Here is a 20,428-nt window from a genome sequence, read left to right on the forward strand (position 1 = left end):
GAGATTTTTCTATGTGATAAAATGTCTTAAACATATCAGTAAGTAGATGGGTATGTTGTCTGTACCTGTGGAAGTGCTGTTTTAGTTTTGGAATGGGTGGTTGAAATATAGCCAATTTTATGATGGGGGTTCGCCTGCATTGGTGTGGGGACAAGGCAATGGTAGGTGGAATGAAACTGAAACCAAAAAGTGGAATGTATTTCATGAATTTCTGGTTTCTGCAGTTAAAAGATTTGTCCCTCTTGAAGTAGTGGATACAACTAGTAACAGTCAATCATCTCTACCTTTATGGTCTTGTTCAATATAGAAGTACTATATTAAGAAAAAAATACCTTTGGAAATTATGCAAGAATGCATCCATACAGGAGAACAAAGAAAAGTGGAAGAAGGTAACAAGAAAACTAAAAAAAAAACATAGTTACACGGCAAAGGAAGTAATATGAAAAGAAACGTGCAGCTCATTCCTTGGGCAGCTTTAAGGCCTTCTTGAAACATGTTTGGAATTTTAAGGGTAATCACTTTGGTGATATGCAAATCATTATAAATGAGTCTGACAATGATTCCTGTTAGCAAAACAAATCATTTGTGCAGTCAGTTTTTTGACTGATCACAAGTGTCACATACTTGTGTGAAGATGGAAAGTACAGCTTCTTTGAGTCCTTGTCCAGTTATTTTATTAGCTGAGGTGGTGGTGAAAATAAAGTGCAATGCTGCCACAGTTGGACTAAATGGGCATTTTCTTTCTCTTTTGCAGGACACATTAATTAATGTTTTTTATGCTTAATATACAGAAAGAGGTGATTTTTGTCCAAATACTCAAGGGTAACAAGTTAAGTTCTGTCACTGATTTTCTTCTGATTAGCCTAACCAGTATCACTGGAAAAGTAATTTGAGAGAACTACTCTATCATTATTCCCCATCACAACCAGACATTTACTCGACTTAAAATAACCTGAGTTTATACTGGATAGATCATGTTTAAGGAATCAACCTGAATTCTATTCTAGGGTAGTAGGCCCTGTAGAATATACTCTCCCAACTGATGTTATTTACTTTTACATAGTACTTGGTTTTATTTCTATGCCACACTGGAAGATATTTGATGTGTTGAAATATTTTATTTTCAATAATCTGTTTATAACAGTGATTGCAAGATGGTTGCATAACAGAAGATACAGAGTAAAAGTCAATGGAAATATTCTGGAGAACTTGTTCTGACAGGTGTGCCACAGAGTTTTTTTTTGGGTCCATTTTTGCTTAACTTGCTCTTGTCCACCTCCCCAATGACTAATATTGTGTGGACAGTTAGATATGCAAATGATAGTTGTGGCAATGGTTAGAAATTTAGATGACCACACTTTTGGGGGTAATGATTCCTTGAATTGAATAGACTCAACTGAATTCTTGGTTACCTCTGTTCCTCCCCCAGAGACAAGGAGCAATAGTCCAAATAGAAAGTCATTGACATTACAAGGAGGAGAATATGTGCTGATGGGCTATATCACTCCAAGAGGCTAGCACCCATAAGTGTCAAATTATTACCAAGGGTGCATATATATATATATATATATATATATATATATATATATATATATATATATATATACAATAATGTGTGTGTGTATGTGTGTGTTACTATTCTTAGACAGGAAGACCTGTTATAGAGGCTGTGTCAGCATGGTCAAGTGTTATTGTGGTTAACATATTTGTTTGTCTTTTTTGCAGGACTGCTGTGGCAGTTATACATTCATTCCATATACAGTGACACCTCAGGGAAAAGTCTTCTGCTGTGATGCTGGTGTAGTAAAGTGTTTGTCAGAGCTGTGGCAGTCTAACTTGTATATGGAGCCTTTCTTCACTCCTCTAGTAGACCGGCTGACCAAGTTGCTAGAGAGTACACACACCAACTCCTGGTATGACTTAAATTGCTGTATTTCTAACAAAGTTGGGAAGTGGGAGGATGCGATGATTATATAAGCTGCAAATCGTGATGTAAGCTTGTACTGTGTATGGCTAAAATAGCTTTCATGGTAGTTATATGCAATTTAAAATTCCATTTCATTAATACATTCTGATTTTAACTCTGAGAGAAGACATTTAATATTTCAGAACTTTGGTCTGCCTTTTTCTGAAAAATAGATGAAAGCTTGATCTCATGAAAAGTGAACTGTTACATGCTTTCTTATCAAAAATGTCTGCAAATATTTAGTCATGTATTTTATTTGTGTATTTATTACTGTTTTTAGTAACCTTTTTATTGTATGCACATGCATTATGAATCTCATTCAGAAACAGTGTTTTGTATATATGCCGACTGGGTACAGTATATTTAAAATGGCTGTTGGCTTCTTATGTCCTTTTAAATGAAAATAAATGCACCAGGGACGTATCCACAAAGACTCAAAAGTTATTGTACAAAACAACATAAAAACACATAGAGAATTGAGTGCTTTCATCCCACTCAACAAGGGCTTCATCAGAATAACCATTCAATCAGTGTACTCATTTAAGTAACCCATGAACCCATGCTATAGGTTAAAATTAACCCAATGAAAAGTAATAAACTGATCACATGTATTAAATTAAAAAAAATTTGAACAAATCCAAAATGTACTGTATCAGTTAATATGATGTACATTTCTTACTCAACTAAGGGAAATATAAAAAAATATGTGCATATAATAAATAACTTTTTTGATTAAAAAGCTTTAAAATAAATGTAGTTTGTAACAAAGGCATGTGTGATCTGCTTTATACTTTATCTGCTTTTCTTTTAAAACTGGCATCGAAGATACGGAATCATTTAATCCAAGGGGAAAATTTGCAGCTGACCTCAGCTGCCACTGTAACTCCTTCTTACATAAAATGTTTTTCCAATCACCCTCTCTTAAATCAACGTTTAAACATTCTAGTATACCAAATCTAAACCTAACAAAGTCATTACAAATTCTTGATTGTCTGTATAGAGCATTAGTTTCTCTTTTATTCTTGATATTGTAAATGTGCTTGTGAATTCTAGTTCTTAAGACTCTTTCCATTCTTAAGACCCTTTCCATTTTACCGACGTAGAATGCACAGCATGTATCACACTTAGCCAAATAAACCACCCTGTTGGTGGAACAATTCCCCTTCACAAATTTGATTTTTGTTTTTATCCTGTTGACCAAAATTATATCCTGGTCCTTCATAATATCTGGGCATTGGGTACATGTCCCGCAGGGCTTCATACCTCCCTCAGTGACTCGTTTGTTATCCAACTTGTTCTCCAAAAGTTTTTTATGTTACTACCCACTTTGTTAATAAAGACGGGCTTGTCACCCACCACTGCTCTCACATCGTTGTTTACTCTAAATAAGTTCCATTTTTTTTTCAAAATATTCCTAACTTCCCCCAAAATAGGGCTATGTTGGACTATACAAGCTTTCTCATAAATTGCAACATCATTAGTGGGATTGGTATTATCCTTGTTGGAAAGTGCCTGGCTTATACTTGTTTCCCCATTCTTTATAAACATCCTCTATAATAACTTCCACCATCTGACTAGGATATGCCCTCTCCAGGAACATATCCCTTAATCTGAAAGGTTCGTCTCTGACATCATCAAACTGGGATGATGTCATATGGGCAATCCTTATAGCTTGTCCCTTGATTAAGCTCTTTTATTTGTGTTAGGGGATGACTGATAGAGAAATGAAGACAGGAGTTACAGAAAGTTTTCTTTCGATAAATATTAGATTTGAAACCTCTTGTGTGAAATACTGGTTATCAAAATAATTAATTTTATCAGCACTATACTCATAGATGAATGCCAAAAAGGAAGTAGTCCTGTTCAAATAATCAACAAAAATTGGTATACTTTCTGTGTTACCATCCCATAAAATAAATATGTCATCCAAAAATTTGATGTACATTTTTATATTTTTCCAAAAATCACTGTGGAATACAAGTTTTAATTTCCACCCCAAGAGAACTAAGTTGGCATATGTAGGGGCACACACTGCCCCTATAACCACGCCTCTCACCAGCTGAAAATATTGACCCTCAAAAATATATAATTGTTTTCTAAAATCAGTGCCATCAGTTCACAAACCAGGTTGATGTGGTCATTGTTCAAAACAGAACAGGAATTAAGTGTATCTTCAAAATGTTCTAACCCTTCCCTTTTGGGTATAGAAGAAAAAAGATCTTTTACATCATTTGTTCGGAATGTCAAATTTGCAGACCATTTCTCTTGTTTTAACTGTCCTAGAGATTCCCATGAGTCCTTAACAAGGTGGGGAGTTTTTTCTACCACATGTTTAGTCAACTTATCGACCAGCATAGCTAATGGGCGGGTTTTGGAACCACTAGCCGCAACTATAGCCCTAAAGGGTGGTTCGGTAATACTCTTATGTACTTTGGGAATGCTAAATATTACTGGAACAATAGGATGATCAGTCTTAAGAAACTCAAAATATCTTGACTAATACTCTGATCAAGAATATATTCTTCTAAATAAGAATCAATATGGTTCTTCTTATGTCCTTTGTCTTTTCTCTCTTTTTCGTTGTTCCGGCAAAAGGGAGTTATAGAGTCTTACAATAAATTTAAACTCCTGTCTATAGAAAATTTGCATATACAACCCCCATTTCTGTAGAATTCTCTACCCTTGTGGGTCTTTGAAAACAGATCTCTTGCAAAAAAGTGTACAGTATGAATGTTTATTTTAGAACAAGTATTTGTCATTATTAATTAGAATATTTTAATTCTGTTTCTTTATGCTTATATATTATTGTGTAACTTGCACGTTTAGTATTTTATTTTATTTTTGCCTGTTTTGCCTTATTATAATCTTAGAATACATACATAGATTTTTATTTACTTAATTCTACTTCTTAGCTGCCAGAGATTGCAAGATTGGAGATAAGTACGTATGCCATATGTCTGCCTCTTTGTACATTTGCAGTACATGCAAATGTATAAAAAATACAGATCTGTGTGCTCTTCCTTTTTTTTTGGTCACTTTACAATGGTTGTTTGAGAAGGTGTGTGAATTTTAGAAAAAAGATCGGCATGGCTGTTTGATCTTCAGCACTGAGTAAACATGTATCATAGTAGCTGATGACAGAATGAATGAGCTGAAATGACTGAACTGACTAACTTTTCTGAGAGAACCATTACTCTACTGAATGCTGCCCTCACCAGCTATATGCATGCCTTGTGAGTGTATGTCTCCTTCAGCTGCAATTCTTGTGTATTATCTTACTTTCTCCGAATGTCTGCACTGAACAGCCATCTGCAACTTTTCTCATTTTTTTTCTCTAAAGAAAGTTCATATTATTTTCTTGTGTAATAAATTTTCAGTTGCTCACATAAGAGCTGTAATAATGTGGGCAGATATTGCAGTCTTTCCAAAGAAAAATATGTAAGTTCTATTAAAGCGGTACAGATTGGTAACTACACTGCCATTGTGAAAATGCATTACTTCTTGGAGCAAGCCTTTTTTCATGATTGCAGAAGAGCTACAGCAGTTATGTTTTGCTTGGGGTGATGTTTTATTTATTTATTTGCTTATGGGTGTATGCATTTTTATGTGTGTGCCAAACTGTGTGGTGCCATCCTTGGAAAAGTGGGTACTCACAAATAATTACTTTCATTTGGATGTTTAAAACTTGACTCATTTTAAGGGTAAACTGTAAGGAGTCTTTTCATATTGTTAGGTTTGACTGACTTGTGGCAGTGTACCTAAAATCTTGAAAGGGAAGGGGTTGTTGCTGGAGAGAAGTCACTATTTACCCTCGTTGTTCTGAAAAATATTGCAAGTGTGTATGTGAAATTTGTATTTTAATGCGAACTAGTAGTGGGAGTCAAACCTGGTACTTCATCTGATATTGATGGTAGCAGTGCAGGAGTTTAAGCACATAGCCCCTGACTGTCCCATATTAATTGGTGTTTGTAGATGGGATTATACATGTGAACATCACATGTTATAGTTAGCTTCCCATTTTTTGCTGCTGTAAGTAGAAAACTGCAACACGTAGAACCAAGTGCTCCAAACAGTAAAACAAGTGCGCAGACAACAAGCCATAAAGCAAAACAGATTTATTGCATAAAATATCCACAAAATGTTAAAAGGCAAACAATATACCAAAATATAAGCACTTTTATTCCGAAACAATCATTAAAAGGAAGTTCATCAGATACAATAGAATCAATCATTCACCTTTTTTAAAAAACAGTGCTGTTAATTACGTTACACTCTCATTGGTAAGCACACTCACTAACCCAACAATCGTACACCTCTATAAACTACACCCCCCCAACACTTAGACATCATCACACATAAAAACTTCTATAAAAATCAATTTCCTAATCAATATACAATATGCATATTATATCTTAAGAGTTTTTAATTTTAAAATACTTTTGATCGACAAAGATTCATTTAAGCTGGGCCAATATCTTTCATTAAGGCATAATTGCCAAGCAAGTTCAGCTATTTCCAGTAATAGTGGCCAGGCCCCTCCCCTTTTGGTACACGCAAAGAATCTAAAACAATGCATCTAAACTCATGTTCAGGGTTGTACTTAATATGTTTTGCTAAAGCATTAACATCCTTTTTAGCCCTACTATCCCTTAAATGTTCCCCTATCCTACTTTTCAATTTATGTTCGGTTTTGCCAACGTAAAAACATGGACAGTAGGGAACATATTGCACAATAAACAACCTTTTCTGAATTACAGCAAAAGCTACCATATATTTTGATTTCTAAATCATTTAAGTTAGTCTTACTAGTAATGTCTTTCAGCTCTTCCCGGTTAGTGGTCGCCACAGTGGAACTCTGGTCCATTAATGATTGGCAGTGGATTTTTACAGTGCCGAGTTGCCAGCCCAAAGCCCAACCTTCAAAGAAGGGGCACCCATTCAAGCACGCACCTACCTGCATGTCTTTATACATCACTCGACCACGGGGAGGACATGCAGACTCCACACAGAGGGCACTCCAGCCAAGAATCGAACGGGAGAATCTCTTACTGTGAGGCTACAGCGCTAACCCCTGCACCACCATGGGAGAACACATACAGGGGCTTTTTAAATAGTGACAAAGAGGTTAGAAATTTTGTGGGGGATAAACCTACCTTTGTATATAAAAAGGGATAGCATTAAAAAAATCTTTTTGAAAACCAGTATGTGCAGAGAGATATTGGGTATATGTATAAGTGTGGAGTCTGTATCATCAGTTGGAATCTACAGATCACTCTCCCTAACTCCTTACACTTTGGGTGGCTTCCCCATTCACCCCACATTAATTACATTTCTTATAAGCCACACAGTGTTTTATACTTCTGAAAAGTTTGGCAAGAACACACTGCCTCAACTTAAGGTGCCAAGATGGGTTCATGGACTCCTGGACACACACTTTCTTTTAATCAGAATTTTTGGAAGCAATTAGAAAAAGTCTGGACCCTGGTATTGGGAGAGCATCCCATTTTTGTAGACTTTGTGCTATATAATCTTCCTAGGGAAGCTAAATCTCAAGGTTTGAAATTACTATATCCTAGTTATTTTGCGTCTATATCACATTATCGAAAGTTTACTTAATTGAATCAATAAAGGTTGAATGTTATTGATCGATTAAATAAAACATTGAATAACGTAAAAAAAAAAAAATATATATATATATATATATATATATATATATATATATATATATATATAAATGGCGTAGGCAGGGGGGCAAGCCCCCTGCACCCCCCACCCCCCTACTTAAATATACCAACTCCAAGACTGCACTACATTGAGGTAAATGGAAATCTCCCCTTACGGAGATTTCCATTATTGTCAGCTTACGACAACATGAAGTAGACCCGTTATTTTCATATTTGCCAGGAAGGCAGTTAGATAGCAATAGAAGTCTGTTATCCTACCTTCAGTCTGACGGAGTATATTGGATCAGATATACTAAATGGAGTTGAGAGTTACATGGAATAGAGATGTAGAAGTCAAATCACTTTGTTCAACACAATATATCACTTCTCAGGACAAGTTGTTGCATTTTGATAAGCATGCCACATCCATATAGGCATTGTAACAAACCCAGGTGCTGTAGCCATTTTTAAAACATTTTATTGGAGTCTTGATATTTTCAAACAATAAAATAAACAACACACAGAAAACTATATGCAAAATATCTACATTGGATTTAAATGTATATGTAAAGATTCTAAACTAGTTATCACATGTACAAGAAGATAAAACATTGCTAAGAGTTGTCTAAAAGAGAGGTTACTTTTATGTAGCAGTTAGGTTCCGCAGTCAGTTTGTTCTTATCCTGATAGGATCCATTTCTTTCTGACAAACAAAAGTGGGGATATTTATAAACTCAGTGAAAGAAGAGTAATTCAATATATCTAGTAAATAACCTTTCTGTCAATAAACAGCAAATACCATAAAAAAGTGGATTGAGACTTTGTGGAATTGGAACAGTCAACAAAACAAAAGATTTGATTAAAGTAAATTTGTCAGACCATAAACCTTGTGAACATGTTTGGGTTTGTTCCCAAAATGGTGCAACTATTTGACAGTCAAACATCATACAAGACCAATCCACTTTAATAATTAATTTATACCTCCAACATTCAAGATTTCCTTATTTGTACATAATTCCCTATCTATGTGGTATGAAAAAGTTCTGCGTAAGAATTCCCCGGAGTAAATTCTCCAGAATAAAGGAGTAGCTTTGAGGTAAGGATAATATTTTTATCTGTATCAGTTATAGATAAATTAGTTACTTTATAAGCATGATTCCAAGACAGCTCGTAAACTTGATTTTAGTGTTTTTTTAATCAAATTCTGTGTTATAGAGAGAGATACGATATTGTGTTTTCAGTATTTATTTCATGACTAGTAAAAAAAACAATTATAGTGGAGAACATCTTTAACAGATTTCAGATCTAATTTCATTATTAGAAGCTGTCTGCATGTTTGAACTGTTGAATAGTTATCCACGTCTTGGTCAAATTTATGCATTGTATAGTCAGTTTTATTCACTATGGTTTTCTTTGTAAACTGATTCCATTAAATTAAATTACTAGTTTTAAAACCACTGCTTTTATTGTAATTTAATGATAAGTAGACTGAGGTGTAAATGCAGTAGGGAAAATAGAAAACAGCCAGCCCTTTATATCCAGATCTTTTATACAACGTTTTTAAACAGCTTCAAAATATAGTTCATATAATGAGTCATTTAGCTTGTTCACAGGTTTAGTATTTCCTTGACAAACACATATTGTTCATCAAAATGTGGTTGTGATGGATTGTACTATTTATTCTAGATTTTAAAAGTATATTTTCATGTAGCTTTTCTCCACTTAGCCGAGTAGTTAGAATTCGTCCATAAAGCTGTGATAGTAATAATAATAGAAGCAGCAGCTGCATAGAGTCCAAGATATGGAAAAGTAATAACTCCACTTCTGCAGTCATGGATATAGCAGGTCAGTGCTTCATTTGGGTTTCACAAAATCTTAAACAAATATTATTAAATTGTTTAATATGCTTTTTAGAAGTAGATAGAAAGAATAGTTTTAATGATATATTTTAGATAAAGTAACCATGTTAATCAGTGCTACTCTGTCATCCACTGAAAAATGAATTTATTCCATTTGTCAGTTAACCACTTAATATCTTCCAGAATCTTATTCTAATTAACACCTACACATTTGTTTATTTTTAAGAGTAACCCCTAAATATTTAAGCTGATTAATACCCCCAGTTGAAGTCACCATAACAGTTAATTAAAATATTGACATTTGTATTTATTAATAAAGTGTTTGCCTTGGTTGAATTTTAGTCCAGAAACCTTTTCAAATTAATTTAAGGTAATTTTAATAGTCGGTAAAAAGATTCACCATCCGCAGTAGTCAATAGGATATCATCCATAAATAGCAAGATCTTAGTTAAGTGTTGTTCTCCAAGACCAAATCCTGTTATATCTTTATTGAATTTAATATAATTTAATAATAATAATAATAATAATAATTAATAGTTCTATTGCTAATGCAAATAAAAGAGTAGAAAGAGTACATCCTTGTTTTGTTCCTTTGATAATTTTAAAGGCTGTGAGATCTAAGACCTTAGTTTAACAGAAGAAAAATAACCAGAATAAGTGACAGATAAGCTAAATGAATTTATAAATTTCCAAATATTCTTAATATATGGCCATATAACTGAGTCAAGGCTATATTTAAGTCTAGAATTATTCCAATGTATTATTTTTATTAGAAGAAACATAATTAATCAGAGTGATGATTCTTATAATATTAACTTGCACCTTTATGTGTAAAAAAACTTTTTTCTCATGTTATTTAATCAGATCTGAGAAGAAGTTCTTTATCATGTTTGTTAGCACTGACATTAATAATTTATAATCTATGTTTAACAATGAAATAGGTCTAAAGTTAAAAAGCAATGCTGGGGCACTGGTCTTGTTTTAGTATAGGTGATATCAGAGCATATTCCCATGAAGTATGATAGGACATGGAATCTTTGATTTCCATAAAGACTTTTAAGCCTCTTAATAAAAGAGATAAAGCTTCTTGGGACAAAAGCTTCTAAAATTCTGGTATCAGACCATAATTACCTGGAACTGTATTTTCTTTATTTTTTTTAAACTTGGTCTTTAATTTCCATCATGGAGATTGGCTTGTTTAATTTAATAATCTCAGATGAAAGTTCCTTAGCGATATTCTTAAATAAGAAAGCTTGTACTTCCTTATTATCTTCAAAAGTCTCATTAGAGCGTTTTAATTTCTCATAGCTTTAAAGCAATATAAATATCTTCAATATGAGTGAATTTGCTATCATTGTCTGGATGAAAAATAAAATTAATGTAATTTAACCTTTTGGTTTGTTTGATTTTTTCCTAGGCTTGTTGAAATTTTATATTGTATCTTTTGATAATCAGTGTTCATTATAGTTTTGGGAGTAAGCTTTGTGTGCCTTTTTGTAGTTTAAGTTTAATTTCATAAATGTTATCCTGCATCTCAAGTAATGCTGTGTCCCATTCTTTTCTTTTGGTATGGTGCCAAGATACCACCTTTCCAAATAAATAGGCTTTCGTTGAATTCCACAGAATTGACATGGAAACTTTCCCATTATCATTCCAAAGAAGGAAATTATTTACTTCCAATAAGAACCATTCCCTACAGTCTTTTAATTTGGTAATATAAGCTGGCAGTCTGTTAAAAGAGACTACCCTCCTCTGATTGGTAAAAATTGAACAAGTAATGATGTTATGATCTGACATAGGAACATATATAATGTTACTCTTTTCTAACTTATAAACCAAATCATTAGAAATATAAATTATGTCTATTCTAGACTGGTTGCCAAATCTACATGCACAGTGAGTGTAAAAGAGAGCATTTGGTTCTGAAAAATCATTAATATCTGTGAAACCTATTGATTTAACAACATTTTAAAGAACCTTGGCTGTAGCTGATTTTCTTTTGTTTTATTAATAGCACTGGTGTCTTTGCTGTCAAGCATCCAGTTAAAATCACCTGCCCATATAATACTACTTTTCATAAGTGTAGTAAGGGCACCCAAATATTTCTTGGAAAACTTAGCCCCAATTCCTAGGATCTAATACAGATTTGCTAGAGTAAAAATTATTTTTTGATATTCAATAACATAAGTTCATAGGTAAGTACTAGGCTAGCTGCCCTCGTGGGACATTTTAAGCCTAGCTAAGTTCTCTTTCAAACATGAGAATTTAACCCTGTGCCTTGTGTATGTGAGGTGATACATAACATGCCTTTATCATCACTGTATGTGTCTATAAATCTAGGTATCAATGCTGAGTTTTTCCATAAAATTATCACACCCCCTTATTTTAGCTTTAAAGTTAGAGCCATCTTGATCTGAAAAGTATTTGTATTAAAACCTATATGTTTCTTGTAAGAAAAGCAACTTTAATCTTATGTAGATTAAGATATGTAAAAAGTTCCATTCTTTTATTTCCACCATTGAGGCCATTAATAATCAAAGATGTACACTTTAAAGAAGTCATTTGCAAATTAAAAGAAGACAGTACATATGTATCGGTGCATATTTCATTATCATATAAGGAGAAAAGGCGCTAAAATATTTAATAAAATTGCTAGGTATTACAATGTAGCATACAAGAAAAAATGTATACTAATGATGTAGAAATAAATAGGTGAAATTTAGTGAAAAATATCCAGAAATGATATAGGAAGTTTCTTTCACCCCAGTGGAACTTCAAGCTCCTTCAGATGACTGATACAGTCAAACTACCAATCAACCTGGTGGCACAAATCCCAAAAACACAATCTGCAGAGCAGCTGAAATTAGAATAAAGTAATTGGTTTAGTGCTTGAAGTACAGAATCTCACAATAAACCAGAACCAAGAATATTATCCAGATTAACTCTTTACCTGGACATGTAATGGAACTTATAGAATCAATTGCTGTTAAGGTGGAATAGTATATATTTTGTAACGTTTAGGTAACAAGAATAGAGAGAGAGAATATTATTAGGAACTAACAATAAGCAACGAAAGGCATAGCCTTCTATCAAAGATGTAAGTATGTATATGCATATAGTATGCATCTGTCTCTTCTTTAGGGAAAAAAAGAACATTCATATAGGTATAATCATTTTTATACTACATTAGTTACTAGTGCCACTGGTATAATAGAAATGTAAAAGATTAATATATACATTATATAGGTTGTACTTAAATAACACTAAGCTATCATACAAACTGAGTAGTTGTGTATATACCAAATCATAGCAGCAATATTTTAAAACTGAATTACTACTGTATTAAGTAATAGACTCACAGTTTTTTTATGTATAATAATTATTTCAGATTCCCCAGCATAATTATAATACAAAAACCATTCCTTATGAATAGTTTATAGGAAATGCTTAAATAATTTACCAAAGTAAGATTATGTGACAAGTAAGAGAGTTTTCTCTCACATAAATGAAGTGAGTTTTGAAGACTGTACCAAGAAATTACTAATAATACTAATAATATAGAGAGCATTTATTTGTGCATATGTTACACACAAATACTAGTACAAGATTTTAACTGTCATATTCCATTTCCCTACCTTTGTGTGTATATATATATATATATATATATATATATGTATATATAAACATATATATGTATAGAGAGAGAGAGAGAGGGGGGGGCACCCCTTATAGTGACATTAAAATTCTATAAAGTATGTATATCACCTATACTCGTGTATGTAGAATACATATGAGAGAAAAAAATAATAATTATAGCTTGTTTGAGTAAAGCTAAAACAGTAAAAATAAAAGGCATTAACAAAATAACAAGTGACAGTGTAGCACCCCATTAAAACTAGAAACTGCAATGTAGAAGTAAAATTCTAAATAAACATCCAATTAATAAATAAATGAAATTGGCATTCATTTTCCTGTTATAATAACTAAACTAGCATAAAACAACCTGTTACATTTTGACTAAAGTGTTCTTACTTAGGCCATGGCCCCAATTTCAGAAGACTTGCTCTCAGTGTAAGTCTTCACTTAAACTGAGAGCAGGTGTTTTGGAATCTGGTTCCAATGGTAAGTCTCTGTATTGATAGACCTTACACCAAAAGTAGTCACTTACACTGAGAGTAGATCTTTCAGAATCAGGAAAGACTTGTACTCTGAGCAACTCAGGAATCTGGCCCTGTAAATTTCATATATACCATTCTGATACCCTTAACATCCTGAGCATTCATTCCTTATCAGACTGCTTCATTACACTGCCAGTCTTTATGTAAACAAAACAAAATATAAAAACTGTTTTGCACCATTCTTGCTGCTCTAGATGAAAAATATGGTGTTAATTATAGTATGAACTAAGTTAAAAGATTGTAATTACACCAACCTTATGAAATTATAATGATTCAGTCACCTGATAACAAGAGGGGCACACACCATATGAACAGTATTAGATGTAATGCATTTCACATATTAAGCTTAAAGCAACTTAAATCAAGTTAATTTCTATATAAATAGTTAATGAAATTAGATAAAACTTGAAGAATAAAATGTCTTAGAGATTGAATATCCACAAAAACAACCTAAACCTTTTCTACGTTCTTTTTTTAATATGTTTTCCGCTCAAATACTGTCACTTTCTGATTTCTTTAATGTCTGACTGTCCTGTGACATCATCACACGATTCCTTTCATAGGTTTATAGGTTGGTACTAGACTAGTGGCTACTAGCCTAACCATAACAATTCCCTGGCTATTTCTTCCTACAGTATTTACTTCCCTGGACCCCTGTCTAGCAGGGCGACTGACATGATCCCCAGGGTGAATTTCCTATCTCCCATCCAATCATCATTGAAGAGGACCAAAGAGGTGCTCTGCTTGACATGTATGGGCAGTGCATTCCAGAGTCTGGGGAGTCTCTGGGTCAGGAACCTATCCCTCCAGCATGCTTTGTTCATTGTGATGACAAGGTTTAGATCCCTGGAGCATGTGTCTCTAAGGGATTGGGATTTCTTTAAGTGTAGCATGTCTAACAGGTCTGGGTTTGACATGGCCTTATATGTTAAGCAGAGATCGCCTCTGAATAGATGATATGCGACAGAGTATAGGTGGAGTTTTTTAGACGGTCAGCATAGGGCATCTGCTTTAGGCCTGTGATTCTTTTAGTGAGGTATTTCTGCGGCCTTTCCAGTTGTTGCAGATGTCTTGAGAGGTACATACCAAATGGGGCATTGTATTCTGTAATGAGTCTAATGAGGGATGAGTACAGTGGGACAATGACCCCCTTTTTTCTGGATGAAAAGCCCTTAGTGATGCGGTGTGCAACATAGAAGGATTTCCTGACTGTTGTGGCGATGTGGTTATCGAAGGTGAGACCACTGTCCACCTGTGTACCTAAGTCTCTTATCATACTTTCGGTGTTTAGTGTACTGCCACCTATGTGGTAATTCATGGGTACATGTTTTTACCCAAAGGGGATAACTATACATTTCTTGACATGGAGCTTGAGCCCATGGCTCTGGCACCAAGCATCTGTTTCTGTAAGGCCCTTTTATAGAGTATCCACATCATTTGGGGATTCAGTAATGACTTCCAATTTGCAGTCATCTGCGAACTTTGTTAGCCAGAGTCCCTTAGTGTTGGCCTGTACTTCAGAGAAGTAGATGCCAAACAAGAATGGTCCCAGGACTGAACCCTGAGGTACTCCACTTGTCACTTGTCTGGAGCTGGATTTGGAGTTGACTACTTTTACAGTGTGGGTTCTGTCAGTAAACCAGTTGGCAACCCATCAAGTGACATAGGGATCAATGCCCAGCTTAGTAAGTTTATCTATGATTCCAGAGTGGGGGATGGTGTCGAAGGCCTTGGCGAGGTTCAGATAGGCTGTGTGGACCACCTTACCCTTGTCCACAGCTCGGAGACTGATTCTAAGAAGTCAATCAGGTTCAGGAGACAAGATCGTCCCTTCACGAACCCAAACTGCGTGGGGTCCAGTGTTTGAAAGTTGCCGATGTCGTTTTTTATAAGTTCCATGATAATGCATTCCATGGCCTTGCAGATCAGGCTCATCAGACTGATGGAGAGGTAGTTCCCGGGATCCAAGGTGGATCCCCCCTTGTGGAGTGGGATAACTGTAGCTGTGCACCACTCAGTGGGCACGAAGCCTGAGGAGAGGCTATGATTAAACGTGACACTTAGGTGAGGTGCCAGCTATTTCAGGGATTCAATCTCTAGAAGCAGGTAGGAAAAGTAAGTGAAAACATCTTTTAAATAGTTAGCTTTAGTGCATTAGGTATAAAAACTTTCAGAAATTGTTCTTTTTTGTATTCTTTTTGAAAAATTATTGAAATCATAAATTAAAGCACCGTATGGTGCAGCATCCAGAACTGTTAACTTAAATAAAATGAAAGTTTCACATAAGTTAATAAAAATAGGTTATAAATACATTATTAAATGAAACACAAAACATTACAAGTCTTCACTATGGCTCCAATAATAACCTGAATTAAAATATGTTATAAAACATACAGAAACAGTATTGTTTAGAGACATACATCTATAGTTATATTTAAATCTTATTTTTCCAATGTAAAGAAAAACAATCAAAATGACCACTGAAAAAATAACATTTATAATGTGTTTAAGAAAAATGTGCTTGTTACATTTACACTAAGTCTGTGAATGTACTAGTACACGAATCCTTTACAGCATGGTAAAACAAACCTTGTCCTTAACAAAATAAATGTTTGACACATGTATTGAAGTGGGTCAGTGATTATGTCAGTACACAGAAATGACACAGTATGGTAAGTAAATACATCTCTTATATAAATACGGGAGCAATGAAAGGGGCATGCGATCTCTGTCATATATGTACTATGTAAGATTCTAGGTAATGAAATTAATTAATTGTTTAAAAGTATAAACAGTTTTGTAAAAACACAAACATCAATGAAGTTACCTTAGTAAGACAGGATACTGGAGTGACTCTAATGATTCATGTTGTTTCATATGTTCTTATTTAAATCATAAGGGACCAAAGCAATCATTAAGGTAATATACTTGTTTGTTCTTTCAGTTTTTTAAAATTTTCTACACATTTCCAGTCATTTTCACCAGTCTGCCTGTTTAATAAACCTGCATTGTATACCATATATTCTATATTATCCAGGGCTTTATTTTTTTAACAAATTAAACTGCTTCCTCCCGGTTCAGGAAACATCAGATACATTTTGATGCCAGCTTTTTAAGGTCTCTCACTAAAAACAAACAAGTTTTTCTTTTAGCAATTACTTTAGATGAATGCTCATTATCAAATTTTACATTATTTTCACATACTCTTATGGGAGAGTTAGTCCAGGCAGATTTCAAAACGGTATTTATCTTGACTGGAGACTACTTTTACTATTACATTCCAACGGTAGGTTGGCTTACCAGAAGATAGATAGGATTGAGATCTGTGAGCAGTTTCAATGCTGAAAGAAAGAGATTCTAGTAAGTTAAGTACTTTGGGCAGCCAAGATGTCAGAAAGCTTATCATATTTCCTCCATCATGGTTCTCTAGTGTGCCGTATATCCTTATGTGGTTCCTTCTTGACCTGTTCTCCACATCATCAGTTTTGTCAGTTGATGTATTACATTGTTTAAGAAGAAACTCTGGGGTTTTGTTTCTCTGATATTTTTCCATTAAGGTCATTCAGAGTCTCTTCTGTTTCAACAATCTGCCTGCTATGCTGTTTTATTAAAGCAGTCAGTAGTTTATTTATTTATTTTATTTTACATTTGTTGACCAGGTTAGTCTAACTGGATATATGTCCATTTTCAGTAGAGGCCCGGGGAGAAAAGCTCCAAGGAAAAAACTTACAATTTAATAGAGAATAACATCAAAGCAGTTTTATACAGCAATGATTGTACCATAAAAACAGTATAATTTTAGCATAACATGTTAGCTAAAGAAATTCTTAAAAGAATATAAAAAATAGAAGAAATAAAAGTTTTTTTTTTTTTCCATTTATAACCTACTCTTAAGTTGGTTAAAGTATACTGCATTTACATTTACAGTTTACTTTTGTTGACTGGGCTAGTCTAACTGGATGCAAGTCCATTACCAGTAGAGGCCCGGGGAGAAAAGTTCCATGTATTTGTACAGAGTAAATAGATGCTAAAAGAATAGAAGTTGTACAGTGTTGTCAAAGAAATCAAAGAAAATATAAGATAATACAAAAGTTTTAACTAATACTGTATAATAGTAATCCAGTTCTTTAAGGTGCAGAGATGACTTTTACTTATATACATATATACATAAAATGTGTGTACTATAGGATATGTTGTTAATTTGTAATAGGTAGTAGATGAAGGAAGGGTGAGAAGAGTAAGTGGGGGGGGGCAGAATTAGTCAGGGTTAGTACAGGAGCATAGCCAGTGATTATTGAGATATGGTTTTAGTTGTTTTTTAAAAAGAAAAAGAGAAGTCTGAGCTTTGATATCGGAAGGAAGTTGATTCCATAGTTTTCCTACAGAGTTGGAGAATAAGGAGTCACCTGCTGAGTTGTTGGATTTAGTAGTATTAATCAGCAGTTTGTTTGAGGAACGTAGATTTTTGAGATTGTTATAAGGTGTGATGAGGCTAGTGAGTATAGGAGTGTTGCTAGGTTGATACAGGGTCTTATGAGCTATTGTGAGCTTGTGAAATTGAAGCTGGTTAAGGAATTCTAGCCAGTTTAATTGTTTAAGATTAAGGCAGTGATGTGTTCTGAAAGGAGAGCCTGTAGCAAATTTAGCAATATTATTATAGGAAGTTGTTAGTTTCTTTAGGTTGTTTTTAGAGATATTAGTATAAATGGGAGCGACGTAGAGCAGAGTGGATAAAAGGTGAGTTCTAGCTACTGGAGTAAGAAAGGGTTTGATTCTGTAAAAGGATCCCAGTTTCTTATTAATTAATTTTATTGTAGCGTTTATGTGTATATCAAAGTTTAGATTGCTGTCAATTGTTATTCCTAGCAGTTTAGTGGTAGGGTCAGGTGAGATAAGGGTACCATTATTAGAAGTGAGGTGGAAATGTATAGAGATGGACTTTTTGGTTGGGTTGAAAAGTAGCAATTTAGTTTTTTTGGGATTTAGAAGGAGGCAGCGGTGGGAGAACCATTGTTCTACAGTGCTGAAGGCTTTTTGGTTAAGGGACTGAAGTTCAGTTGGTGAGGCAGCTGAGCAAATTAAGGTAGAGTCATCTGCATATTGAATGCAGGTGGAGTATGGAATAGCAGATTGCAGGTCGTTAATGAAGATAGAAAATAAGAGTGGGCCTAAAATAGGGCCTTGTGGGACACCGAGGGAGATTGGGAGGTGATTAGATAGTTCATTGTGCCAGAGTACAGCCTGCTGACGGTTATTAAGGTAGGATGTAAACCAGTTCAAAGATAGAGAATCAAGTGAAAGAGACTTGTGTATGCAGGAGAAGTTGGTGGTTAACCATGTCAAACGCTTTGGATAGGTCAATGAAGACAGCTGATGAAAGACAGTTGTTGTTACGGTTGTTAATGATGTAGTTTGAGAATGATAGCAGGGCAGTGGTGGTATTGTGGAAAGGTCTGAAGCCATGTTGGCAGTTATCAAGTAGGTTATTTTGGAGGAGGTGGTTGAGAATTTGTTTGTGGATGCATTTCTCCATAATTTTGGCTATAGGGGATAATAAAGCTATGGGACGATAGTTGGAGAAGTCGTTGGAGTTTTCCCCTTTGTGTAGTGGGATGATATGAGAGATTTTCCAGATTAATGGGACATCTCCTTCATTTATAGGTCTATTTATCAGAATGGAAATAGGGTAGGCAATGGCCTTAGCTCCTTTTTGTAAGAATTCTGCCGGTAGTTTGTCTGCTGATGGGGAGGAAGGTTTTAACTTTTGGAGAAGGGAGTAGATGTATGAGGTAGACACAGGTTGGGGGTGGAATTGAGGGGGTAGATTAGCAGAAGAAGTGGGTAGGTTGGATATATCAGGTGATAGGTGGCTGGCTAGAGTTTGGATGGTATCTGTGAAGAAAGAATTAAAGGAATTTGTAGTTTGTATCGGATTATTGGGGTTAGAACCCTGAGGATTGGGTGTGATCAATTGACCTGGGTAGAGAAGATTATTAATACTAGTCGAGAATCTTTTTGGTTGTCTGAGAGAGGTTTGCTGTAGTTGGAGATAATAATTCTTTTTGTCTAGCAGGATGGCTCTTTTTGTGCTGTTTCTATGTCTCTAAAGGTTTGATGGTCTATTGGATTCTTAGTAGTACTCCATTTTGTCCAGTGTTTATTTCTAACTAGGGTTTTTTGTTTAGTATTGCTAGTAAGCCAAGGGGCTGGTTTGGCTTTGATTCTAATAGAACGAGTTGGAGCATGATGATCCAGGATCATCAGCGCTCAAAACCATATAACTGAAGTTTCAAAACCTCAAACACCTGAAATAAAAATCAAAACAAAAAAAAAATTTCATGGACATTTCGGCAGGGGCCAATCCCCCCCCCCCCCTGAATCCCCCACAACACCTGCTATTTAAATATACCAACTCCGAGATTGCACTACAGTTAGGAAAAGGGAAAATTTCCCATTCTGCACTGTATGGAGATCTCCGTTCAGAACGTTCAGAGATTTAATACTTCGATTATATGGTCTCGGCAATATGAAATTCAAAGTTTTAAAACTTCTATCATCTGAGGGGGACCCATATATATATATATATATATATATATATATATATATATATATATATATATATATATGAGAGAGAGAGATAAATAAATATGAGTCCACTTCTGAATCTTGAAATACTGAATTCCATATTTCGAGACCAGAATGTCAAAAGTGCAACTGTTTGAAACTGCAAATTGCCGAATCTGAGTTTGACGAATGTGCAGT

General features: G+C 34.5%; 1 protein-coding gene across 1 annotated transcript in view; it reads left to right on the plus strand.

Moving 5' to 3' along the window:
• Positions 1–20,428, plus strand: part of MAP3K6 (mitogen-activated protein kinase kinase kinase 6) — a 1,891,200-nt gene that overhangs the window by 392,417 nt on the left and 1,478,355 nt on the right. Inside the window, exon 4 of the mRNA XM_044084347.1 lies at positions 1,726–1,913. Within this exon, the coding sequence (XP_043940282.1) occupies positions 1,726–1,913 (188 nt within the window). The remainder of the gene's footprint in view (positions 1–1,725; positions 1,914–20,428) is intronic.

This window comes from Protopterus annectens, chromosome 1.part1 (assembly GCF_019279795.1).
Source record: "Protopterus annectens isolate FY-2018-M chromosome 1.part1, PAN1.0, whole genome shotgun sequence".
Lineage (NCBI taxonomy): Eukaryota > Metazoa > Chordata > Ceratodontiformes > Protopteridae > Protopterus > Protopterus annectens.